The 27,750-nt window shown below is 41.0% G+C and overlaps 2 protein-coding genes across 8 annotated transcripts in view; one reads left to right on the top strand and one right to left on the bottom strand.

Moving 5' to 3' along the window:
* pfdn1 (prefoldin subunit 1) overlaps nt 1-27,750 on the top strand; it is a 374,815-nt gene that overhangs the window by 32,628 nt on the left and 314,437 nt on the right. The gene's annotated exons all lie outside the window — the stretch shown is intronic.
* The window catches only part of ankhd1 (ankyrin repeat and KH domain containing 1), a 145,481-nt gene that overhangs the window by 85,708 nt on the left and 32,023 nt on the right, over nt 1-27,750 (bottom strand). For 4 of the 7 annotated variants that reach the window (XM_055643106.1, XM_055643107.1, XM_055643109.1 and 1 more), the window contains exon 3: nt 4,413-4,436. The exons of the other annotated variants lie outside the window; for them this stretch is intronic. In XM_055643106.1, the coding sequence (XP_055499081.1) occupies nt 4,413-4,436 (24 nt within the window). The remainder of the gene's footprint in view (nt 1-4,412; nt 4,437-27,750) is intronic. 7 annotated transcript variants of the gene reach the window in all.

The following is a 27,750-nucleotide window of genomic DNA, read 5'->3' as shown; positions in this document are numbered from 1 at the left end:
ATTCACCAAAGACCTGCGGAGCAGCACCAACCACCACACAGTGTATTTTCAACCCCACCAATATCCTTAAGTATTATGGAGTAACTTTTAAATTTCCTTATTATTGCACACCTGTTGCGTGATAACATTCTCGTTGGCGATACTAACATAGAGGTCCATAACATACCCAAACCAATAGCAGTCTGATCTCACAAAAGACAGTGCCATTGCACCAAGCTACCCCATCTTCCTTGTTGCAACAGAACAACTTACCTCCAGCAAGTTTGTCATAGAAGTCAATCTTCAGGGCCCCAACAGGGAAAAGTTCAATTATTATCAGTTCCACTCCCGAGTCAAGAGCATTCTAATCTCAAATAACGGAATTACAGTAAATAGTCAACGTGCACATTCAGGTCTAACACCAAGTCATATACACTCCTTCACTGAAGCAAATGAAAGGGTTTCACAATATATTTTCATCCAAACAACAAGATCTCCCAAGGTACACAAAAATACTGGAGAAACTCAGCGGGTGCAGCAGCATCTATGGAGCGAAGGAAATGGGCGACGTTTCGGGCCGAAACCCTTCTTCAGACCGATGGGGGGGGGGGGGGGGGGGAGAAGGAAGGAAAAAGGGAAGAGGAGGAGCCCGAGGGCAGGGGGATGGGAGGAGACAGCTCGAGGGTTATGGAAGGGGAGGAGACAGGAAGGGCTAGCAAAACTGGGAGAATTCAACGTTCATGCCATCCGGACGCAAGCAACCCAGGCGGAATATGAGGTGCTGTTCCTCCAATTTCCGGTGTTGCTCACTCTGGCAATGGAGGAGACCCAGGACAGAGAGGTCGGATTGGGAATGGGAGGAGGAGTTGAAGTGCTGAGCCACCGGGAGTTCAGGTAGGTTATTGCGGACTGAGTGGAGGTGTGCGGCGAAACGATCGCCCAACCTCCGCTTAGTCTTCAGAGTAAGTACAATTAGGAGAAAGCCGAGCAATTGTGGGAAAGTTTAAGAGGAAACCAAAGGTGGACTGTTATGAAAATAGAGAAAAACTAAACGAGTTCAGAGATGTCTAGGTGTTCTACTGCACGAAACATTAGCACGTTCAACAAGTAGTTACAAAAGCAAAGTTCACGTTGTCCTTTATTACAGATGGATTGCAGGGCACATGTGGAAAACTATGCCGTTTTGGTCTTTTTATCTTAAAAAAAGAATGTAATAGTATTAGAGGCACCGACCGGATGGACTAATTCCTCGCACGTGAGGGTTGTCCCTTCAAGAGAGGCTGCAGTCTTTGTGTCTCTACTTGTGGTTTAGAGGAATGAAGAGTGATGTTATTCAAACATACAAGATCCTAAGATGTCTTCATTAGGGGGAAACTTCACAAACATGTCTAACATTGTTACAAAATAAAGAGCAGGCATTTAAAGCCAAAGTGCAGAGAAATTTCTTCTCTCAGATGGTAATGAATCTCAAAATGTTTTCAACCCAACCAAGGTTGGTGAGGGCCAGATCATTAGATTGGAAGGCTGGAGAGGAATGTGGGCCAAATGCAACCAAATGAGACTAGCTCATAAGGAAACCTTTATCAACAGGCACGAGTTAGGCAATTTTAATTGTGTACAACTATGACTTTATTCTATACAATGGGGAAAGGGGGCAAAAAGAACATCCTTATTTGCCCAGCGTCATTATAGGTAGGTCATTTTATCGGAATCTTTTAATCAAAGGAATGACGAGGAGTGTTCTATGGAAAATGCAGTTCGAGTTGATTTTTTCTCTATCAACCCAAAATCTTTGACTAATTATCGAGTTATTTGGCAAAGAAGTCAAGGTTCAAGGTTCACATTTATTTGTCACATGCACCAACTAAGGTACAGTGAAATGAATTTGCCATGCAGCGATGCAATTGAAAAAGAATACACAATAGAATTTAACAAACATCCGCCACAGCAGCATTCTTCACTGTGGTGGAAGGCAATAAAGTTCAGTCAGAACTTGTTGTGCTCCTGACCGCAGTTAGCTTTGCTTTTTATATTTTTCCACCCGCGGTCGGGACATGGAGGTATGACTGTGTGATCATTGTGTTATATATGTAATCTTGTATTTTGAGGCATGGTCTTTATAAGAACTGGGGTTTTTACTGTGTTGAAATAAATAATTCTAAAACAGTTATTAAAGCACAGGCAAACAAAGGCTGACCCCTGCCGTAATCTCTGCTACGGACGGATGTACAGGCCCTCTCGTCAGGATGACTGAAACTCCAACATCCGGCCGATCGAACACATTCTGGCTTGGAGTGCTCGAATCGGCCACTTTCTTACCGGAGATCGCGGCTTCAGGATAATACAGGCCGCAGGTCGGCGGTCGAAGCTCGTCTCCGGCGATCACCAGCAAGGGATCCCAGGCTCTGGATGGTAAGTCCACACACTGCTGCGGCTAGAAGCTCCGCAAACCACAGCCCATGATGCCAAAGTAACCAGGCCAACGATCGGAGCACTCCTTTCTGGCGACCCACGGCAAGGGATTGCCCCGCGATGGAAAACTCCACGCTGCGCCTGCTGCTGAAGCTCTGGGCCCGACTCCGGGAAAGGCCGCACCAATCCAAGCTGTTAGGCCGCGAGGGAGGCGGAGAAGCGACATGGAAAAAGTCGCCTCTCCGTCGAGGAAGTGACTGAAAAACGGCTCCCCCCTTTCTCCCCCCACCAACCCCCACATAAGACATACCGAGAGACACTAGAGCAAACATTTGGGCATAATTTTTTTTAAAAAATGTTTTAATCAAATAGTCGAAATGACGAGCACGCTGCTGGCGGGGCAGCTGAATCGTCACTCCCCCAACCAAACTAGAAGTCAAAGCAGACTTGCCAACATCCTGTACAACTGTTAAAAAAGCCTCCTTATTCTTCAGCTCCAATCCATCTGCAATAAAGGCCAACGTGAAATCTGCCTTGACTATTTCCTTTCATTGATGGTTTCCATCAACAATCCAGCACGTGAACAATACAAACACCAACTAAACTATGAACTACAGACTGTCCTGGGTTATAGTCGGGGCTTCACTGCGTGTTTTGCACTAATATTGGTTTTTTTTTAATTAATCAAACTTTTGTTGTGTACTGTACTTGCAGACCTGTTATGCTGCTACAAATAAGAATTTAATTCTGTTTTCAATACACATGACAAATAAACACTCTGGACTTGACTATTTCCATCCCCAATTTCTGTCTGTGTGCCACTTCATCAGCACTTGTAGAGATCTGCCCAGATTACCCACATTTAAACAATGACTTTCAGAGCTTGAAGTGCCCATAATTACCACACAAAAAGGAATTACCACACAAAAAGGAATTAAATGATCAAATCAGAAGTATTAAACCATTTACCTTATGAGAAATATTAATTGTACTAATTATCTCAATGTTAAATTCCAAATGCACTACCGTTTTATCCATGTCACTTAAATGTAAAAAAAATCTACTGCAAGGAAAAGTTAAAAGATTGCAAAACATTAATTGGAAAGAAAAGGGTAAAATAATAAGTAGAAGGTGGAGACTAGGACAAAACAGCTCAAGTTATGGAATTAAATAAAATCATAGGCATTTGCACTCTTATTTGACAAAGACATGCTTCAGTAATTATGTGACCAATTTTCATGTTTTTTTAGCATTAATTCTTATTTAAGAGACATATTTTGTATCCAGCCGATCATGCCTCAAAACAAAAAAATATCAGTTAGACCCCAAGGGACAATTAAGTTCCAAAATGTTTTGTATTACAGTATAATACCACCAAACAGGTTAGAGCCAAGACTAAAATATCTGCAACACAGCGTAGAAACATTAATTTCATTTAAAATCATTGTGCCATAACATGCAACATAATAAAACTTCGGGCTCCAACGTCAAGTGTTTATTTTCCTCAAAAACGCGGCCTTATGATAATTGCGTCAAGCAGGTCATCTTGCTTGCTATTTAACTAAAATAAAGTCACATGCATTTTATATTGTCAAAAGCTTCTAAAACATCGTGGTACACCAAAACAGTGTGTATTATGCAGTGTCACAGAGCCTCCTCCAATATTATCTCAAATCATTCATTCAGAAAGTCAAAATATTCTGTCGCTGACCAGATACATATTGTAATGAGTTGAAAACGATTTAAAAAAAAACGAAAATAATTTATTCCATGTTAAAAGTATGACAAAAAAGATGTTGCCTCGAACTTGAACACAGCTTGGCTATAAAAGCACATGCTACCTGTTATTCAATTGCCCGAATTTAGAATTATACTATATTCCGCATACTGTTTTGAATGCCATAAAACATGCAATAAAAACAAATGCACTGGGGCATAAAAAACTAAAATCACCATCTTCACACAAACAGCAAACACAAAAATCAAGGCAATGGGCAAACAGACCATAAATGTACACATACCATATATCTCTTCCCATTCTGAATCTTCAGGAGGAGAGGAAAAAGAAAAAAAAATAAGTAGAATGATTTCATATATGTAACCTGAATTCCTTCCTTTAGAAAATGCGTTGTGCAAAAGGAAAAACAAGGTAAGAATCTGGTTCTCACCTCCCAGAAACACAAACACTATATTTTGGCTAATGGGACCTTAATGTCAAGACCAATTCTCCTCACCCCACCCCGCCCCTCCATCCACCCCTCAACACCCCACCCCCTTTTTAATTTTGGGGTATGTATTGCAAATAGTGCAGCTTTGCCAAATCTACCAACTTTAATGATTTTACACTTACAGGCCTCTGATATAATATTCAAAGGCCCAATAAATGCTCCAAATGAACTGTACAATGCCCAAATGAATAAATTTTCTACCTGGCAATAACATTTCTCCAAAGTCACAGTTCATACTTTAACAAAATTGTAGGGCGGCATTCAATTTCAAAAGTCTAAATTTTTAACAACTTTTAGCTATTTAGTTTAAAGCATTTAAAATTTCAAAGATTTGACCGATGCAAAAAGAGAAAGCTGTGGTACTAAAGACAAAGTAGTAGTAATAACAAAAGGGAAAATTGAAACTCAAAATGAAATCAACTAATGGAAACAAGGAGCTGGAATGCTCCATCACTGTATCGTCTTAAATCACCTTACATAGACTGGGTACATTATCACACCACTGTCTACAAAATGAAACTTAATTATAAACAATGTTCATTTACAGTGATATTTCTCAGGCAGAGCTGTGGATATGAGGAGCTTTGAACAAAGTTAAAAACTGGACTTTTTAAATCCAAGGAAGAAAAATCCTGTCCTGTATTTTTCAACATTTACTCAAAATTGAGTAAAGAGGCATCGGTATTCTACAAGACATGCATATCATAGCATATGGTGCAAGAAATGTTAATTGGCATTATATCATTATACCAAGCATATCACCCTTCAACTAGCAGTCTAATCAATAAACCTCCCCACAAAATTATCAGAATATATAACTTGTTCAATATATAAGCACTTTTTAAAATTTGGATTTATAGAATCTGGGTGGATCACAGACTGAAAACCAATTTCTTATTTTACTCTCACAACCAAATGGGATTTATTCTAATGATGGTCAAACATTTGTATATTGAACCTTAAAACACTCAAGAGAAAAACGTACATTTTGAAGGCAAAAAACCACTTAACTCCTGGAAGAGAAATGGATATATACTCCAGACAACCAAATTCTTTCTTTTACGAAGCAAAAATGTTGAAAAACTTTCTCAATTTCAGTGCACGAGACCAAAAGGTTGGCAAAAATATGCAATCACATAATTGATAATCATCTATTCGATGATTATCAAATATCATTCGATATTTAAAGTCTGTACAATAAATGATGTGCCTGATGTCAATTGCTCATTCTTGAATTTAGTAAGATTAGTTAAGATTAAAAATTATCTCCAGCTTTTCTAATATATTAAGATTATACATTGCTTGTAAAGGAAAATCATAAACTAAGTAGCTCACTGTTCTGAGATAAACCACAAGGTGCCATAATGAGATGAATATCTTCTACTTTGCTTTTCAATGTCATATTTAATCATTTCTGAATTCTTTTAAGGAAAAAGTTGCATCTCTTTCAAAATGAGATGTTAATTTTAGACCAAAACTTCCTCAATCAACACTTGAACAAAACAAAACTCAAAGAAAACAGAAGGCTGTGGAGGCCAAGTCAATGGATATTTTTAAGGCAGAGATAGGTAGATTATTGTGTAGGAAAGAACGACAGATGCTGGTTTAAATCGAAGATAGACACAAAATGCTGGAGTAACTCAGCGGGTCGGGAAGCATCTCTGGAGAGAAGGAATGGGTGACATTTTGGGTAGAGACCCTTCTTCAGGCATAGATAGATTATTGATTAGTAGAGGTGTCAAGGATTATGGGGAGAAGGCAGGAGAATGGGGATGAGAGGGAAAGATAGATTAGCCATGATTATTCTTCTCCCATCACATGAACATGAAAAGGTGCCAAAAATGTAATTCTATGACTCGGCTTTTGATCATGCCTACTGCTATTTCCGTGTAGTTCGATGTCCCTTTAACTCATGCCTCTCGGCATTTTAATATATTGAAGGGCATACGTAATATGGTGACAAACTATCCTAAATAAAACCCCATGGTACTTTTCAGATGTTAGCACCTGCCAATGACTACTTAAAGACGACAACCTAGTTATTTAATCTTTTTAGATTGTTGGACCTTGCTGTGCAACTATGACCACATTACCTGAAGTAATTCAGAATCAATAAAGTTCTATGGGACATTAAATTGGGAAAGTTCTATGTGAATGTACATTCACTCTTTTGTAAGAACAAGGGCAATATGCTATCCAAAATGAGTAGTTTGCAAAGCAGCTGCATGGATAATGAATGTAATCCAGTCATGTTAAATTTTAACAAATTACTCAGTGGAATGTGGTGATTAGCCAGGTACTTGGAAGCATTGAGCAGAAATATTTGTGAATAATATTCATTATTAGACCAAGTGGGACCCTTTGGGCCCCGTTCCCCCAACGCAGTATTCCACCATTCGCCCATAGCCCCCAACTGAACAGGCACGGTTGATGTTTTTAAAGTTAATAATGACAATAACTTGTAAATAAGTAAGATCAATGTGAACGCATTTGAAGAGAAAAAAATATTATTTAAGAATTATTGATGACAGTTTTTATGGAAAACTGCCAGGTCATTCGTGATTTCAACATTGAAGTTAAAATTGAAAAATTAATGCTCGAGATGACATATTTTACCTTCATATTTTAAGATTTAAAATCACACGTAAAATGATGATTTAAGTGTGATGCACTGTGTGTCGTGAATTGTTTTCAGAACAGAACAGAACTTTCTTTACTTGATTGAGGCATGATTAGCATGTTTGCCGATGTCACAAAAGTGAGTGGTATTGTAGACAGTGAAGATGGTTGTTAACAACTGCAGTAGGATCTTATCAGTTGGGCAGGTGAGCTGAGGAATGGTTGATGGAATTTAATACAGAGAAATGAGGTGTTGCATTTTGGAAAGTCTAACATGGGCAGGATCTACATACATAGTGAATGGCGGGGCTCCAGTGGAGTGTTGTGGAGCAGAGGGATCTAGAAAGTGCAGGTACATAGTTCCTTGGAAATGGCACCACAGGTAGGTTAGGTGGTCAAAAAGGTTTTCGGGCCTTCAGTAGAGTATCGAGTGTAGAAGTTGGGAGATCACATTTAGAGTATTGTGCTCAGTTCTGGGTACCAAGTTATAGGAAAGATGTTGTCAAGCTGGAATGGGTACAGAGAAGATTTACGAGAATGTTGCCATAACTCGAGGGCTTGAGCTTTAGAGAGGTTGAGCAGGCTAGGATTTTAATCCTTGGAGCAGGGAAATATGAGGGGTGTAGGGGAATCGAGAACCAGAGGACATAGGCAGGAAAATATTTAATAGGAACCAGAGGGAGGGGGGTTACACACAAAGGGTGGAGGGTGTATGGAATGAGCTGCTGGAAGAGGTAGTTGAGGCAGGTACCATTGCAAGTTTTAAGAAGCATTTAGTTAGATACATGGATAGGGTTGGTTGCAAGGGATATGGGCCAAACGCAGGCAGGTGAGACTGGTGTAGATGGGGCTTGTTGGTCAGTGTGGGCAAGTGGGGCCGAAGGTTCTATCTGTGCTGTCTGACTCTAAAGATTTCCCCCATTCACCCCCCTTGCAAGATTTTCAAAATAAATCTCTATAATAACCATTTAGTATTGTTACTGCAAACCAGACTATATAGGATATAGTTGCTCATGCCAATAGCAGTGATTTCAACTTCACAATCCACCCAGGGTGAAATTGACAAGTTTTGTCCTTAGCAGACAAAGACACATATTTACTATGGAGAGGTTGTACAGAATCTAGAGGTTATAAAGTATAACCTGTTTTTTTTCCCTGGCTGGTGTTTTGTTTTGAAAAACAACCGTATATCTGCTTGTGACTTTCCAAAGTAACTTTTAAGTAGTTGGCTAGTTCCTGATTAAAATTGTGCAAGAAACAATTCAGCTTGCGTACCACTAACAGTGTTCTCCAATTCATTAATTTTATTATATTCCTTTTCTGGAATGGAAATGAGCGTTATAGCAGATTTTTATATTTAGCAGTTCTAGTGAACATTAAACTTTATTCACCTTCTCCATAGGTTTACAACAATATTCATCTACATTCAGTATCTTAAATGGGACAGGAGATGTCTCAATTCCACTATAGCCTTAAACAAGTATCCAGAAATTAGAAGAAAAAAAATTTGAATCGCTGTGTGTCTATCCACCATACCCACCATGGAGGTAGATTTAATTGTTGGGATTGGAAAGATAGTTGGGCAAGTGTCTGATTTGAAAGAATCTGCAGACATAGGCAAGAGGGCAGGGGATGGAACTAGCTGAACTGCTCTTACATCGAGCACCCTTTCATGCTATAACTAGTGATTGTTAAGGATGAGGAAAGGAATGAAGACCAACTTCAAAATAAATCTCTTTGTTCGTTAGTCATGAGAACCTCATGTAGGAAACACACACACGCAATCAATTTTCCTCCAGGTTAAAAAGTCAAATTCCTGTCAACTGGTGCATATTTAATCTGTGCCAATCTGCATCAAAATCAAGACATGCCAAGTTTGATTTACTCTACTTCATGAAAATCTATGGCTAAAGTCAAGACCACTTCAATTTCCAACCCGATATAGAAGATTGCAACTTTTGAAAGCTCTGATTTCCTCAGGTTTTAAGGTTATTTACATAAAAATGAACTCTTGCAGGGATACAATCCAGTCAGTTCTTGTCTAGAAGTTGGCACCGTCTCATAACAAGGAGGAATGACAAGACGGAAGTAATTACCCTTTCCTCTGCAATCAAGCATCTCAAATGTATGTGTATTTTTACAATACTGGGTACAAAAAGTGTGACATCATACATAAAACTGAAGTTCACAAATAAATTATTTCAACACGATTCAGAATCAAAAACTCTCACAACAGCAGTACATGACAGGGAGAGATAGTTCATGAAGTTTGAGAAAATTTCAATAACCAACAAAATTCCTTGTTTAACATGCGTTCCTATGTGTATTTTTTTCCACTTTATGTTTGGTGTCCACCATAACAACCGTAACATGAAATTTAGAAAGTCATTTTTTTCTAAAGCATGACAGCTGATCCCTTCACTTTTGCTGTTTTTCAACATACTTTCTTGCTATAAACATGGAATATGTGACCAAATGAGCAATATTCCTGTTATCTACTTAAAAGCGTGTTACGCGCGTTACAGTGTCAAAGGGTGGACACCAAAATGAAAGTAGCTCCTGTTCCTTCCAGTATTTCTTTCTTTGTAATTTCTTTCTCATGTTTTGAATAAACTTTACAGAAGTAATTGTCCATACATGATAAGAGACTGCAGGTACATAATTTGATGGAAATATAGCTACTGTAAAATGCTGGTGTTGTGCGTGTGATGGTGGACACCAAAAATATTCACTAATTTTGGCATGCAGCAGCTTTTACATAATCTTAATATTAAGGTTACTTTCTTTGCATAATTTCATTATCTATTGAGTTCTTCAAACTAGAAAAAATTCAATCTCCTTGGGAAGTTCTTTGGTCTTAATTTACCATTGTGGTGTAACAGTGCTTACTCTAAAATAGGGTGCAACCAAGAGTAACCACCCTGAACTCTTTGAAATATAGCAATTCAGAGCACAATGCCAAATTCATCAAAAGTTTAGCTTATTACTGTGAAACATGCATTCCTGCAAAGCAACAAACCTTAAAATGTTTTGAATTATAATGAAATTAATGCAAAAATTGCCTCTTTATTTTATTGTGTCGAAGCACGTCACATTTTTGGTGTCCTAAAATTTGATATTTTTTAGATATAAACTAGTTAAATCAGGGAATTAATTTAATTCCCAACTTGATTTTATCTCTACTATCTCTTGCACATTTTGAGTAAAAATCCCTGATAAAATGAACACCATACTATTTGAAACAGTGGAGATATGACATGTTTAATGTTCAGTGCTGAAATCTCTCCAGTATTGTAAAAATACACACATATTGGGAATGCAAGCAAAGAATTTCACTGTGCCTAGTCACATGTGCCAATAAAGTAAAGTAAGTAAATGCTCACAAAAATTCCAAAATACTTTTCTATTGCCAAATAAAGAGAGTTCAACTTGGAGCTGGATGGAATGCAGTGCAATATCATTTTACTCTACATTTTGGTTAACTTCCACTTATCTTGTTCACGCTTTTCAAACAATGACCTTGACTATGTTTCCATTTTTTCAGACCCACAAGGAACATGCTACATTGTCTGGAACAGCACAATAAAACAATATAGCTACCTCCAACATCAATACCACAATATCGATGCTGTTTTAGCAAAAATATAACAGCATAAATTGTACATAATCAAGTGATAAATATTGTTTAACAGGGCTCGTTCTGAACCTTAATCTCTTTAAATTGCTCCTGCCAACACGGAGTTAACAGTCTAACAATTTTAAACCAATTTAAAACAATTCCAGTTTAAAAGTACTACATCTCACTGAACTGCAGGATATTTCTTTATAAATCAAGAAGCTTGCACACAAATATTTCAAATGACCACATTTATACTGAAATATTCGAATAGGTAATTGTGAAAATTCTACATATCATTACATGCAGTTAAGTGAGGAAACTGAACATCGTGGAATTTATATATTCTTTGCCAATTTTCTTTTTTTTTTTTTTAAAAAGGTGCAGAAAGCAACTGCATATTCTTAATTAACTATTGAAGGCAGATAGGATGATTGGTATCAGATATTTCTTAAGCACATGCTAGTTTTTAAACTGCTGAATTGACGCCAAGCTTATAAACCTCTACTATCCAGACAAAGCAATTGCCAAATGTTGGCACTGTCCCACATGTATTGCTTTCCCTTTTCCTTAGAGGTGGTGACAGCAAGGAAAAAGTCAATATATGTGGAGCAAACCCTTAAAACATAGAGGATATAAATTAAAGTCCAGAGATAGAATTTATTGTTGCAGACAGAAAATGTTAATAAAGCGTTCAGATGGTTTTTGGGTCCACATGGTTTGGAACAGAAAAGTACAAAATCCTTTTCCATCATCCAATGCATTTACAGTATATCTGGAACAGATGGTGAACTGGGCACCCGGACTCTCGCATCCAACATCCTCTCAGGACAATGCCATTTACTTCAATTCTAACGTTCATCTTGTTTAAGAAGGAACTGCAGATGCTGGAAAATCGAAGGTACACAAAAAAGCTGGAGAAACTCAGCGGGTGCAGCAGCATCTATGGAGCAAAGGAAATAGACAACGTTTTGGGCCGAAACCCTTCTGAAATCTGAAGAAGGGTTTTGGCCCGAAACGTTGCCTATTTCCTTCGCTCCATAGATGCTGCTGCACCCGCTGAGTTTCTCCAGCTTTTTTGTGTACCTAACGTTCATCTTTCTTGGATTGTGGCATTTCAAGTACAAGGGCCTAGTTTGTCTAGCTACTTCTTCTGAAGACACTGCACATGGAATCACGAGAGAAATTTGGTACCAACTCATAACAACTGGGAGGGGGATGGATGAGCGGAGCATTGGCTCCTCATTATTTCCAGTGAGGAAGATTGTTTTGCTTTCTCACTCATTAGGCAGCACAGCCCAACAAAACAATTCCACACTGGAAAAATAACGACATAAAATTTAAAACATGTTTTTTTGTTGAAAAACAGGTTTCAAAATTGTATGCTTTTCGCATAGGCTAGAACTTTTAGTGCAGTGGTTCAAGTGTTTCTAAGGTAATGTTTGCGCCTTGTGTTATCAATCTAGCAAAAAGCAAGCAATTAAATCTTCTGAAATAGATTTAAAAACTAAGCAAAGTTGCTTTACAATATGACTTGACAATGTGTCAATTAACCTGCTTTTTTTCAGCTGGAATCTGCAAAGGGAATACAGGAAGTAAAATAGCGCCTGTGGAGAATAAATCAAGTCAATAGAAGATAAACAAAGGGTCTGAAGAAGGGTCTCAACCCGAAATGTCACCCATTCCTTCCCTCCAGAGATGCTGCCTGACCCACTGAGTTACTCCAGCTTTTTGTGTTTATCTTCGGTTTAAAGCAGCATCTACAGGTCCTTCTTACACAAATTAAGTCAATAGTTCCATTTAATAATCTTTCATCAGAACTCAATCTGGTCACTGATCCAAAATTTCAACCATTTCCCTTTCCATTGGCCATTCTGCCTCACCTTCTTACATTCCCAGCATGTTCTTGTTTTACAGCTCATAGATCTCCCATGTACATATAGGAAATAAAAGGTCAACAGAAAGTTTTGTTTACACAAGAAAAATTGCTGAAATAGCACATCGCATGTGTGAATATTAAAAATTGCAAAATACTAAAAAAAAAATCACTTCAGCGGTTAAGTTGTTTATACGATGCAGCTTTATAGTTTAAAAAATTTACAAACTAGCCAATGCCTATCACAAATGATTAGCATGTGCCAGATTGCATGCAAGTTCTGGTAAAATGCAGACCATATCGAACAAGAGAAAGTTTGGAAAGCATTTATCTTCTACTTTGATTGTTTTTCTGTGCTTTCTATGTTATGGCCATTAGCATTTCTTGCCCATCCCCAACATCTCTGGAAGTAATAATGGCTAATCTCCACTGCAGACAGATGAATATACTGCCGCAGAGCATCAGCTCAAGAATTTCGAAATTTTGACTTGGTAGCACTAAAATTGTAATAACTAATGAGGTTGGTGTGTGATGTTGATATAGACAAGTTCCAATACACTTCTTATCCTTATTCTATTAGATAAAGTCTGCTGGTTACGGAGATACTATCAAACAAGCGCGGGTAAAATTATACTGCATCCTCTACATCCCTGCACATGCAGCACATGTTTAAGGGAATTACAGCTGTATTTAGTTGAGAGATCGTGTTGAAAAAGGCCCTTCAGCCCATCAATCCCGCACCATCCAGCTATCATCCCGACACTAGTTCTATCCTACATACTGCGGCCAATTTACAGAACGTACAAACCTGCCATCTTTGGAATGTGGGAGGAAGCGGGAGCCGACTGTCATATGTTGATAGAATGGAGCGGCTGGGACTGTATACTCTGGAATTTAGAAGAATGAGAGGGGATCTTGTTGAAACATAAAAGATTATTAAGGGTTTAGATACACTAGATGCAGGAAACATGTTCCCGAAGTTGGGGGAATCCAGAACCAGGGGCCACAGTTTAAGAATAAGGGATAAGCCATTTAGAACGGAGATGAGTTGTGAGCCTGTGCAATTCTCTGCCTCAGAGGGCGGTGGAGGCCGGTTCTCTGGATGATTTCAAGAGTTAGATAGAGCTCTTAAAGATAGCGGAGTCAAGGGATATGGGGAGAAGGCAGGAATGATTGCGGATGATCAGCCATGAGCACTGTGAATGGCAGTGCTGGATCGAAGGGCACTCCTGCACCTACTAAAACCATACTAAAACCCTTCCTATTGTTTGCGTTTGTGCCGACAATGTCAATCTGTTGTTCCTATCATCTTCCAAACTCTAGGCCACATCCTTCCCATTTTCACATACCTTACTCACATTTTTCCTGTTGTGGTGATATCTCCTCCTTTGCTTCCATTAGCATGGAGATAGATCCTGTCAGCCATGGGATTTATCCACCTTATCCAATCAAAATCTACCTTCCCCCACTTCCATGCATTAACTCAAGGGCCAAACTTCAGTTTTCTGAACTATCTGAAGATACAGTAATCTGGAGCAAAAAAACAACAAACTGCTGAAGGAACTCACGGGTTAGGTAGCATCTGTGGATGGAAATGGACCAAATTTCATGTCAAGACTGTTCTCGGATCTGAAAAGATCGACACAAGAGGTCAACTGTTTATTTTTCTCCATGGATGCTGGTTGACCCATTGTGGTCTTCCAGTAATTTGTTTTTTGTTCCATGACTTATCTTGATGCTTCCTAAACAAGGTCATTGCTTCCAAATTCCTCCCCACCCAAGTCCCTTGCTAATCAAATATAATCTGACAGAACCTCAAAATTATAGCACTCTGGTCAGATCTATTTAAAGGAACAAAGGTAGCAAGATAAAGGGCTCAAAACATTAAGGAACTAAGTTTCAGAACTTGGCTGCATGCAGTAGAACCCACCACCACCAATGGTGAAGTAATTATGCAAAAGATCAGATGGACACAGATCACAAAAGCAATTATGAATGGAGATTTCAGAAATGGAGTAAGCAAGACCATGGGAAACAAAATTCACTGGAGTTTTACATGAAATTATATATATGGAGATAAACAGTGCGGAGGAACAAAAAGCAAATAAGCTGATATTGGGCCACCATCAGACTATGTTATGAATGAAAGGTTGGAAGTTTAACTGGAGTATGAATACAGGAACCAAGATTCCATACCATCTGCAGTGCCCTCCATAATGTTTGGGACAAAGACCCATTATTTATTTATTTGCCTCTGTACACTTGACAATTTGAGATTAGTGATAAAAAAAAAAAATCATATGTGGTTAAAGTGCACATTGTCACATTTTATTAAAGGCCATTCTTATACATTTTGGTTTCACCATGTAGAAATTACTGCTGTGTTTATACATAGCCCCCCACATTTCAGAGCACCATAATGTTTGGGACACATGGCTTCACAGGTGTTTGTAATTGCTCGTGTGTGTTTAATTGCCCCTTTAATGCAGGTATAAGAGAAGTCTCGGCACCTAGTCTTTCCTCCAGTTTTTCCATCACATTTGGAAACGTTTATTGACATTCATCAACGTGAGGACCAAAGTTGTGCAAATGAAAGTCAAAGAAGCCATTATGAGATTGAGACAAGAATAAAACTGTTAGAGACATCAGCCAAACCTTAGGCTTACCAAAATCAACTGTTTGGAACATCATTAAGAAGAGAGCACTGATGAGCTTACTAAACACAAAGGAACTGGCAGGCCAAGGATGATCTCCACAGATGATGACAGAATAATTCTCTCTACAATAAAGAAAAATCCCCAAACACCTGTCCGACAGATCAAAAACACTCTTCACGAGTCAGGTGTGAAACCGAAATACAGAGGCTACACTGCAAGAACGATCTCCACAGCTGACGACAGAAGAGTTCTCTCTATAATAAAGAAAAATCCCCAAACACCTGACCGACAGATCAGAAACTCTTCAGGAGTCAGGTGTGAAATCGAAATAAAGAGGCTGCACTCCAAGATGCAAACCACTGGTTAGCCGCAATATAGGTACTTAAAAGGGGCACTTAAAAGAGCAACCACAGTTCTGAAAAAGGTCTCGTGGGCAGATGAGACAAAGATTAACATATCAGAGTGATGACAAGAGCAAACAAAGTATGGAGGAGAGAAGGAACTGTTCAAGATCCAAAGCATATCACCTCATCTGTGAAACACAGTGGTGGGAGTGTTATGGCCTGTGTATGTAAGGCTGCTTAAGGTACTGACTCACTTATCTTCATTGATACAACTGCTGATGTTAGTAGGATAATGAATTCTGAAGTGTATAGACACATCCTATCTGCTCAAGTTCAAACAAATGCTTCAAAACATTGGCCGGCAGTTCATTCGACAGCAAGACAATGATTCCAAACATACTGTTAAAGCAACAACGGAGTTTTTCAAAGCTAAAAAATGGTCAATTCTTGAGTGGCCAGTTTAAATTCCAATTTGGAATATTTTGGAGGACCAAGAAACCAAGAACCAATCACCCGATCTGAACCCAATTGAGCATGCCTTTTATATGCTGAAGTGAAAATTGAAGGGTCTAGCCCCCAAAACAAGCTGAAGCTAAAGATGGCTTGCAATACAGGCCTGGCAACGCATCATCAGAGAAGACACCCAGCAATTGGTGATGTCCATGAATCACAGACTTCATGCAGTCATTGCATGCAAAGGATATGCAACAAAATACTAAACATTACTACTTTTATTTACATGACATTGCTGTGTCACAAGCATTAAGGTGCCCTACTGCTGTACATGTGGTTAAAGTGCCCTTCTACATGGTGAAACCAAAATGTATAAACATGGAATTTTATTAAAATGTGACAACGTGCACTTTAACCACATGTGTTTTTTTCAATTACAAATCTCAAATTGTGGAGTACAGAGGCAAATAAATAGATGATGGGTCTTTGTCCCAAACATTATGGAGGGCAAACTACAAGGAAGAGAGTAATTGGTGCAAGACAGAGCTTGTGACAAGAGCAAGACAATGGCTTTGCTTTCCTACATGCTGTAGTACTGCTGTGGATTTGGGAGGAACAACAGCAGCAACAGATTAGCAAGAGATACCACTGATTGGCTCTAGCCCAAGTGTGAGGAGAGGGGTGAAAACAGTTGAAAACTGAGGAATTGGCTGTGTAAATTGGTAAATCAGGCAATTTATCAGTCAATTTAAGCAGGACAGCTCTTTGCGAGCGGCAGTGAGTGAAGTGCCCTGTGAGAAAAGTGTGAGTCTTTGGCGAGGAGGCTGAGGAGAGGAGACTACGCAATACGCTTGAGAGGGAGAGACCAAAGAAGGAGATGTCAGGCAAGCTGATTCAGTGCGATGCTTGCAGTATGTGGGAGGTCAAGGACACCGCTGGTGCCTCTGGCTGCTACAAATGCGAAAAATGCATCCAGGTAGAGCTCCTGAAGGGCCGTGTTGGGGAACTGGAGAAGCAAGTGGATGACCTCCGGTTCGTACGAGAAACGGAGTCGTTCCTCGACAAGTCCTACAGTACGATTGTTACACCTAAGGTACTGGAAGAGAGAAGGTGGGAGACAGTGAGAAAGGGAGGGAAGCATGGAATGCCAACGTCCCCGGGTGATGTACCTCTTGTAAACAGGTTCATCCGCTTAGAAGCTGTTGGGACAGAAGACGTGAGCGGTGGACTGGCCTGTGATGCGAATAGGGCTGTTGAGCCAAAACCAAAAAGGCCTAAGGCAGGCAAGGCCATTGTAGTGGGAGACTCCATCGTGAGAGGTACGGACAGGGGTTTCTGCGGCAACAGACGGGATGCGAGGATGGTGTGCTGCCTTCCCGGTGCCAGGATCCAGGATGTCACGGACAGAGTGCAGAAAATCCTCAAGGGCGAAGGTGAACATCCGGAAGTGGTAGTGCATGTCGGCACAAACGATGTCGGAAAAAAGGGGATGAATATTCTGCAACGTGACTTTAGAGAGCTCGGAAAAATGTTGAAAAGCAGGACCTCCAGGGTTGTTATCTCCGGTTTGCTTCCAGTTCCCCGTGCTGGCGAGAGCAGGAACAGGGAGATACGGGACCTGAACGTGTGGCTGAGGATCTGGTGCACGGGGCAGGGATTTAGATTCTTAGATCACTGGGATCTGTTTTGGGGTAAGGGGGAACTGTACAAAAGGGACGGATTGCATCTTAACAGGTGTGGGACCAGCATTCTGGCAGGCAGGTTTGCCACTGCTACACGGGTGGCTTTAAACTGAATAAGGGGGGTGGGGTGTTGAATGGGACAGTGGAGGATGGAGTTAAAGGGAAAGGGTTTCTTAAATGTGTGAGCGTAGAGACCGAAGGGTGTAAAATGAGGGTAGAAGAAATAGGTAGCAAGGTGAAAAGTAAAAGTGGCAGGCAGACAAAACCAGTGCAAAAATCAAAAAGGGCCACTTTTCAACATAATTGTGTAAGGGGTAAGAGTGTTGTAAAAGCAAGCCTGAAGGCTTTGTGTCTCAATGCAAGGAGCATTCGTAATAAGGTGGATGAGTTGAATGTGCAGATAGCTATTAATGACTATGATATAGTTGGGATCACGGAGACATGGCTCCAGGGTGACCAAGGCTGGGAGCTGAACATCCAGGGATATTCAATATTCAGGAGGGATAGACAGAAAGGAAAAGGAGGTGGGGTAGCGTTACTGATTAGAGAGGGGATTAATGCAATGGAAAGGAAGGACATTAGTTTGGAGGATGTGGAATCGGTATGGGTAGAGCTGCACAACACTAAGGGGCAGAAAACGCTGGTGGGTGTTGTGTACAGGCCACCTAACAGTAGTAGTGAAGTTGGAGATGGTATCAAACAGGAAATTAGAAATGCGTGCGACAAAGGCAAAACGGTTATAATGGGTGACTTCAATCTACATATAGATTGGGTGAATCAAATTGGCAGGGGTGCTGAGGAAGAGGATTTCTTGGAATGTATGCGGGATAGTTATCTAAATCAACATGTAGAGGAACCAACGAGAGAGCAGGCTATTTTAGACTGGGTATTGAGTAATGAGGAAGGGTTAGTTAGCAGTCTTGTTGTACGTGCCCCCTTGGGCAAGAGTGACCATAATATGGTTGAGTTCTTCATTAGGATGGAGAGTGACATTGTTAATTCAGAAACAATGGTTCTGAACTTAAAGAAAGGTAACTTTGAGGGTATGAGACGTGAATTGGCCAAGATTGACTGGCAATTCATTCTAAAAGGGTTGACGGTGGATATGCAATGGAAGACATTTAAAGTGCATGGATGAACTACAAAAATTGTTCATCCCAGTTTGGCAAAAGAATAAATCAGGGAAGGTAGTACATCCATGGATAACAAGGGAAATCAGGGATAGTATCAAAGCTAAGGATGATGCGTACAAATTAGCCAGAAAAAGCAGCATACCGGAGGACTGGGAGAAATTCAAAGACCAGCAGAGGAGGACAAAGGGCTTAATTAGGAAAGGAAAAATAGATTATGAAAGAAAACTGGCAGGGAACATAAAAACTGACTGCAAAAGTTTTTATAGATATGTGAAAAGAAAGAGATTAGTTAAAACAAATGTAGGTCCCTTGCAGTCAGAAACAGGGGAGTTGATCATGGGGAACAAGGATATGGCGGACCAATTGAATAACTACTTTGGTTCCGTCTTCACTAAGGAAGACATAAATAATTTGCCGGAAATAGCAGGGGACCGCGGGTCAAAGGAGTTGGAGGAATTGAGTGAAATCCAGGTTAGCCGGGAAGTGGTGTTGGGTAAATTGAATGGATTAAAGGCCGATAAATCCACAGGGCCAGATAGGCTGCATCCCAGAGTACTTAAGGAAGTAGCTCCAGAAATAGTGGATGCATTAGTAATAATCTTTCAAAACTCTTTAGATTCTGGAGTAGTTCCTGAAGATTGGCGGGTAGCAAACGTAACCCCACTTTTTAAGAAGGGAGGGAGAGAGAAAATGGGGAATTACAGACCAGTTAGTCTAACATCGGTAGTGGGGAAACTGCTAGAGTCGGTTATTAAAGATGGGATAGCAGCACATTTGGAAAGTGGTGAAATCATTGGACAAAGTCAGCATGGATTTACGAAAGGTAAATCATGTCTGACGAATCTTATAGAATTTTTCGAGGATGTAACTAGTAGCGTGGATAGGGGAGAACCAGTGGATGTGGTGTATCTGGACTTCCAGAAGGCTTTCGACAAGGTCCCACATAAGAAATTAGTATACAAACTTAAAGCACAAGGCATTGGGGGTTGAGTATTGATGTGGATAGAGAACTGGCTGGCAAACAGGAAGCAAAGAGTAGGAGTAAACGGGTCCTTTTCACAATGGCAGGCAGTGACTAGTGGGGTACCCCAAGGCTCAGTACTGGGACCCCCAGCTATTTACAATATATATTAATGATCTGGATGAGGGAATTGAAGGCAATATCTCCAAGTTTGCGGTTGACACTAAGCTGGGGGGCAGTGTTAGCTGTGAGGAGGATGCTAGGAGACTGCAGGGTGACTTAGATAGGCTGGGTGAGTGGGCAAATGTTTGGCAGATGCAGTATAATGTGGATAAATGTGAGGTTATCCATTTTGGTGGCAAAAACAGGAAAGCAGACTATTATCTAAATGGTGGCCGATTGGGAAAGGGGGAGATGCAGCGAGACCTGGGTGTCATGGTACACCAGTCATTGAAGGTAGGCATGCAGGTGCAGCAGGCAGTAAAGAAAGCGAATGGTATGTTAGCTTTCATTGCAAAAGGATTTGAGTATAGGAGCAGTGAGGTTCTACTGCAGTTGTACAGGGTCTTGGTGAGACCACACCTGGAGTATTGCGTACAGTTTTGGTCTCCAAATCTGAGGAAGGACATTATTGCCATAGAGGGAGTGCAGAGACGGTTCACCAGACTGATTCCTGGGATGTCAGGACTGTCTTATGAAGAAAGACTGGATAGACTTGGTTTATACTCTCTAGAATTTAGAAGATTGAGAGGGGATCTTATAGAAACTTACAAAATTCTTAAAGGGGTTGGACAGGCTAGATGCAGGAAGATTGTTCCCGATGTTGGGGAAGTCCAGGACAAGGGGTCACAGCTTAAGGATAAAGGGGAAATCCTTTAAAACCGAGATGAGAAGAACTTTTTTCACGCAGAGAGTGGTGAATCTCTGGAACTCTCTGCCACAGAGGGTAGTTGAGGCCAGTTCATTGGCTATATTTAAGAGGGAGTTAGATGTGGCCCTTGTGGCTAAGGGGATCAGGGGGTATGGAGAGAAGGCAGGTACGGGATACTGAGTTGGATGATCAGCCATGATCATATTGAATGGCGGTGCAGGCTCGAAGGGCCGAATGGCCTACTCCTGCACCTAATTTCTATGTTTCTATGTTTCTACATATTCAATGAAAGGGAATATATGTGCATTCAGTAGTAAATATAAGACAAGAATCATGACAAATCAAAAAAAACAAATAAAGATTTAGGAAGGACAGCTAAACAAAGCTGAGTATAACTTGATGTAGTATTTTCATGGAACATTGAGAATCAGCATGCAGATTATAGAATTTAGGGCATTACAGGGCTCGAAATTAACGGTTACCCAGTTGCCAATGTCCACCTAAAGTCTCGCCGGGCAACCCAGAGCTACCTTAAATTTAGTTGCGTCTGGTTGGGTAACTATGTTAGGATTAAAATTATTCCATGATTTAATTGTGTGTGGGAACTCCATGGAGCAGCCATCATCTCCGTACAGAAGAAATTGCGTGAAATTTCGGGTAGAGACCCTTCTTCAGACGCCCTCCGGTTTTAGCGTTTTTAGTTTAATTTAAAGATACAGTGCAGAAACAGGCCCACCGATCACCCGTACACTAGTTCTATCCCATGCGATCAAAGGGAAAAGGAGCAAACTCCATACAGACAGCACCCATATTCAGAAAGAACTACGGGTCTCTGGCACTTCTAGGCAGCAACTTCATGGCCAATGTACTGCCCCATAGTTTTGAACTGAATTAAAACACAGTAGCTGTAAAGGAGGACTTAGTGTGACTTAGAGATTTAAGACTGAAAATGGATAGTTTATTTTTTTTAGTATCAAAGGTTACGAACGTATAATTTTTGTGGTTTTGGAAAATAAAATATAGTGGCACAGCTGGTAGACTTGCTGCCTCACACGCCAGAGATCTGTGTTCGATCCTGTCCTCGGGCACTGTCTGTGTTGAATCTGCACATTCTCGCTGCAAGCGTGTGGATTTCCTCCCACATCCCAAAGACGCATTGGCTTTGTAGGTTAACTTGTCTCTGTAAAATTGCTCCTAATGTGTAGGGAGTGGGTGAGGAAAGTGGGAGAACAGAACTTGTGTGAATGGATGGCAGACAAAACTGCTGGAGAAAATCAGCAGGTGAGGCAGCATCTATGGAGCGAAGGAATAGGCAACGTTTTGGGTCTTCTTCTGACTGATGTCGGGGGGGGGGGGGTCGGCAAAAAGAAAGGAAGAGGCGAAGACAGTAGGCTGTAGGCTGTGGGAGAGCTGGGAATGGGAGGGGAAGGAGGGAGAAAGCAAGGACTACCTGAAATTGGAGAAGCCAATGTTCATACCGCTGGGGTGTAAACTACCCAAGCGAAATATGAGGTGCTGTTCCTCCAATTTGCAGTGGGCCTCACTCTGGCCATGGAGGTGGCCCAGGACAGAAAGGTCGGATTCGGAATGGGAGGGGGAGTTGAAGTGCTGAGCCACCGGAAGATCAGGTTAGTTAAGACGGACTGAGCCGAGGTGCTCAGCCACCGGGAGATCAGGTTGGTTATTGCGAATTGAGTGGTGCTGTGCGAAGTGATCGCCAAGCCTGCGCTTGGTCTTACCAAGGTTGATCATACGCTGAATCATTCATTGCAACGTGTAATAAGAGTCGAGATACTGTATTATAATTTTGCTGCATGTCATTGTGGTATATATCATGTCTTGATCGGCGAATATGTTTAGTTTGTGACTTTATTTGAATCAGAAATAATATGTGAATGCTTCATTGAGCATAATTCCGACTGGTAACTACGCACTTCGGCCGAGTACATCGCATGCGTCATGCAAGCCGTCTTAAATGACCACCTAAACTGTCATTTGGCAACCTAAAAAGCTGCCGAGGTTGCCCGGCTGGAAACAGAGAAAAAAAGTTAAGTGAGAGCCTTCATTAAGAATAAATATAAGGTCTCTGAGGCTACAGCGAATAAGTGTGAAGAGAAGCCATTGTATGTGATTCTACGACAACAGTTGGAGAGTTAAGAATAGGAGGCAAGAGGAGTCCCATCCAACTGGGTGGGGGCATATTGTCTGGTAAACCATGTGGGGCCAAGAAGGAATAGTTCACCGCCTATCACCTATAATTCTGTACTTTCAGTACTGTGAGGTGTGCAAATGAAAGTAGTTGAACTCAAACATTGTGGAAGATCATCATTAATTTGAGAGACAACAGTATAACAAAGAATGAGGAAAGGAGGTTAGAATATGGGAATATTAGTTTAAAACACTACAGCCAGAAAACTTGGAAAACAAAAAGATTTGCTCTTCCTCACAACTGAACAGATGGAGCTACTCACCAGATGCACTGCAATCATTATCTGTAACCTCAACCACCCAGACAGACAGCATTATCACATGAATTAGAGCACCAGAGGCATCCATCCATGACCTCAAAGAAACAAACCTAGCCGTACCAGCATCACATACAAACTTAAACATTGCCTTTGCAGCCTTCTAGTATTTTGGCCTACTGAGTCATGCAACATATTTAGAAATAAAATCAATATTGGCCAAATGAAAAATGTTAGATACTACATTATCATTTAGAATTGTAGAATGTGGCTTTATGGACTATAATATTTATGCGACATCACGTAAAACCTAGAAATGAGAGGACAGAAGCAAAAATATCCACTTCATAACTGGGCCCAGTCACTCATACTCACTGACTGGGCACAAATCCAAACTAGAGACTGTACGTAAATTAAAATGGTGATTTTTTTTTTTACCTTCCAAAACAAAAACATTAAAGGTATTTAATAACTAATATGACATGTTGCTGTACCACATTAAAAGGTTGATCAATTTAAAAAAGGCAAAATGCACACAACATCAAATTGAGATACACCATTTGCAAACATAATACAAGGTGGTTCAGGAGTAAAACCACAGATTGAGAAAAAATAACCACACTTGATATTCCTCTAGGTATAATATTTTCCCCCCAAGGAATAGCATTAGCCTGGCTTTTGGTATTTTTCAATACCATGGCCATCCAACATTTGAGTGACAGAATGCTTTATTAGTTCACGAATGACAAATTTACCTAATCTATGGTTCGTTTTAAACGTACTCACTTTTTTTGTTGACTTAAGTTCTCCCCCTCTCCCCAAGAAGAATTTTATATTTAAAATCTGTTACAAATTGACAGAGCCACTTTCCATAATGTAATCATCATCTGAATGGATTCTGATCTTATACTATTGCGATTTACAATCAAAAGTAACAGACTGAATTAAACAACTATCACTTTCGAAGCTAGGCATTTGAAAGCATCATTATTTGTATGCCAGATGTTTGAGTGTATATCCCAAAAAAATTATAGGATTCTATCTGTTCCAAATGTGTGATTTTCATTTAACATGGTCTATTTTGAGAGCGCTGACAGCAGCTAAAAATTAGGCATTTTAATTATTCCAATTCAGAAACTTAAAACAATGCGGTATTTTATTCTAACAGAAATAATAAAATGTAGACAAAAATGCTGGAGAAACTCAGTGGGTGGGGTAGCATCTATGGAGAGAGAGAAAGGCAACATTTTGGGTCTAAACCCTTCTTCAGACTGTCAGGGGGAGGGGGGGGGGGAGAAAGGAAGAGACGGAGACAGTAGGCTTGTGGGAGAGCTGGGAAGGGGGAGGGGAAAGAGGGAGAAAGCAAGGACTATCTGAAATTGGAGAAGTCAATGTTCATACCGCTGGGGTGTAAACCACCCAAGCGAAATATGAGATGCTGTTCCTCCAATTTGCGCTGGGCCTCACTCTGGCAATGGAGGAGCACAGAAAGATCAGATTTGGAATGGGAAGGGGAGATGAAGTGCTGAGCAGGGCTCGAAATTAACGGTTGTCCGGGTGTTAATGGCCACCAAACGTCCCACCGGGCAACCTAAAAGCCGGGTCATTTTGTCCGGCTTGGACCCCATCCCTGTTTCTTTCTCTCTCTCTCTGTCACTCTCCGTCTCCGCCCGCCATCCATGTCACCGAGTTTTCCCTCTCCGGCCGCTTCTCATACGCCAGCACTGTCGGCCGCCTTGCACATGCGCACTGTCACGGCCTGTACACCCTCCCCCTGCACATGCGCACAACCACGGCCAACACATCATCCAGAGCCCCAACCGCAGGGGGAAAATTCCACCCGCCAATCGGCTGCGGAATTCCTAGATGCCACATTTGTTTGTTGGGGGTACTTCTGGGTGGGATGTTAAGGGCACTCCCATAATTTTGTCCAGATTAAAGAAGGTGCAGGAAAATTTGTGGTGGCCCCATATGATCAGCGACTGCCAAGTCCAACTCATGTGGATCATGCATTGTGAGATTTATATGCTGAATCAATTGCATTGTTCATTGTATGAGATCAGCAATACTGATCCTGCATTCAGATGGAGCTGGCTCTGTTTGACATTCATTTATATCCATGATCGGCAGCTTTATATACTTTATAACTGAGCACATGCGTAAGATTATCCATTAGTGCCTTTGTTCTAAAATTCAAGCAATTTGTTGCAGCAGCCCATTTATTCAAATTGTCCAGTGTATGTAACTGGTTTACTAAAATCAGTGGTGAAAATACTGCCATGGTGGGCTTTTGCAGTGTGATCTTTTTAATTTGTGGTTGTATCGTGGGTTTAATATTGGTCAGGATTAATTAACTAGTTTTGTCTTTGGCTAAATTCAACACTTTATAAAGCACTGGCTATTAACCTGTAGGGAGGAACTGCAGATGCTGGTTTAAACCGAATATAGACACCAAAGCTGGAGTAATTCGACGGGACAGGCAGCATCTCAGGAGAGAAGGAATGGGTGACGTTTTAGGTCAGGACCCGCTCGTCAGACCAGTCTGAGGAAGGGTCTCAACCCGAAACGTCACTCATTCCATCTCTCCCGAGATGCTGCCTGTCCCGCTGCGTTACTCCAGCTTTGTGTCTAGCTTGTGGATATTAACCTGTTATTCTGGTATTATCCGAATGTTCTGTGATGAGAATAAATCTCTAGCTTGGAGCCCAGCTCTCTACCGTTCTTGAATCAGGGTAGATTTTAATTGATGGGTGTAACCGCAATTGGACTCTGCAGTCCAGTTTCAGCAGACGTGAAATTTAAAAAATAAATATTTAAACCGAGAAAATAATGGAAGAATAAGGATTTAGTGCATGGCAACGGTGGATTTTAATTACCACAGAAAACTACTTCTTTCACCTTACTCAGTAGACATTATTTACTTATCCAATCCCTGACATTTATCATTGTCTACAGGTCTCGACCCAAAACGTCACCTATTCCTTCGCTCCATAAATGCTGCCTCACCCGCTGAGTTTCTCCAGCATTTATGTCTACCACAACAGGTAATCCTCCGACATTTTCGCCACCACCAATGGGTTCCCACCACTGGCCACATCTTCCCATCTCCTCCCCTTTCGGCTTTCTGCAGAGACCGCTCCCTCCGTAACTCCCTGGTCTATTCGTCCCTTCCCACCCAAGCCACCCCCTCTCCTGGTACTTTCCCTTGCAACCTTAGGAAACGCAACACTTGTCGCTTTACCTCCCCCCTTGACTCCATCCAAGGAGCCAAGCAGTCTTTCCAGGTGTGGCAGAGGTTCACCTGCACCTCCTCCAACCTCATTTATTGCATCCGCCGCTCTAGGTGTCAGTGGCTCTACATCGGTGAGACCAAGTAGGTTTGGCGATCGCTTCGCCCAACACCTCCGCTCGGTTCGCAATAACCAACCTGATCTCCTGGAGGCTCAGCACTTCAACTTCCCACCCCCCCACCCCCATTCCAAATCTGACCTTTCTCTCCTGGGCCTCCTCCATGGCCAGAGTGAGGCCACCGTAAATTGGAGGAGCAGCACCTCATATTTTGCTTGGGTAGTTTACACCCCAGCGGTATGAACATTGACTTCTCCAATCTCTGGTGTTTAAGGCAGCAAGTCTACCAGCTGTGCTATTTTCTTTTCTAACACACAAATTATACATTGATAACTTTGGTTACTAAAAAAAAAAATAAACTATCCATTTTCAGTCTTAAATGTCTAAGTCACGCTATGTCCCCCTTTACAGCTACTCTATGTGTTAATTCAGTTCAAGACTATGCGGCAGTACATTGGCCATAAAGTTGCTGCCTAAGAGTGCCAGAGACCAAGAATTGATCCTGAATATGGGTGCTGTCTGCATGGAGTTTGCTCCTTTTCCCTTTGATCGCATGGGTTTTCTCCGGGTGCTCATTTCCTTCCACATTCCAAAGGAACCTTTTTTCAGACCCAACCAAAAACGTAATATTTTCCTTTTGTCCAGAAGTTCTGTCTGACCTGTTGAGTTAATCCAGTTTTTTGTGTCTATCTTCTGTTTAAACCAGCATCTGCAGTTCCTTCCTACACACACAATACCATACGATAGAACTTTATTAATCCCAGGATAGAAATTGTGTGTGTGGGTATATATATCTCACACACACAGTTATATATTCACATATAGATATACAGGTGCACAAACTTTTATCCGAAAGCCTTGGGACCAGACACTTCTCGGATTTCGGAATTTTTCGGATTTCGGAATATAAGATTTTTAGCGTAGATTAGGTAGGTAGCGCGGGCGGCTTGAAAAGTCTGGAGCGGCTGCCTCCTCCTGGAGACCGGGGAATCATTGTAAATCATTGCTTAAATGTTAATCAGTTGGTTTTATTGGTTTGGATTTTATGTGGTTGGGGGGGGTGAGGAGGGAAACTTTAATTCTTAGTCCCCTACCTGGTCGGAGAG

Source organism: Leucoraja erinacea, chromosome 11, assembly GCF_028641065.1.
Source record: "Leucoraja erinacea ecotype New England chromosome 11, Leri_hhj_1, whole genome shotgun sequence".
Classification (NCBI taxonomy): domain Eukaryota; kingdom Metazoa; phylum Chordata; class Chondrichthyes; order Rajiformes; family Rajidae; genus Leucoraja; species Leucoraja erinaceus.
The sequence above is the reverse complement of the archived record's forward strand: the minus strand, read 5'-3'. Positions and strand labels throughout refer to the sequence as shown.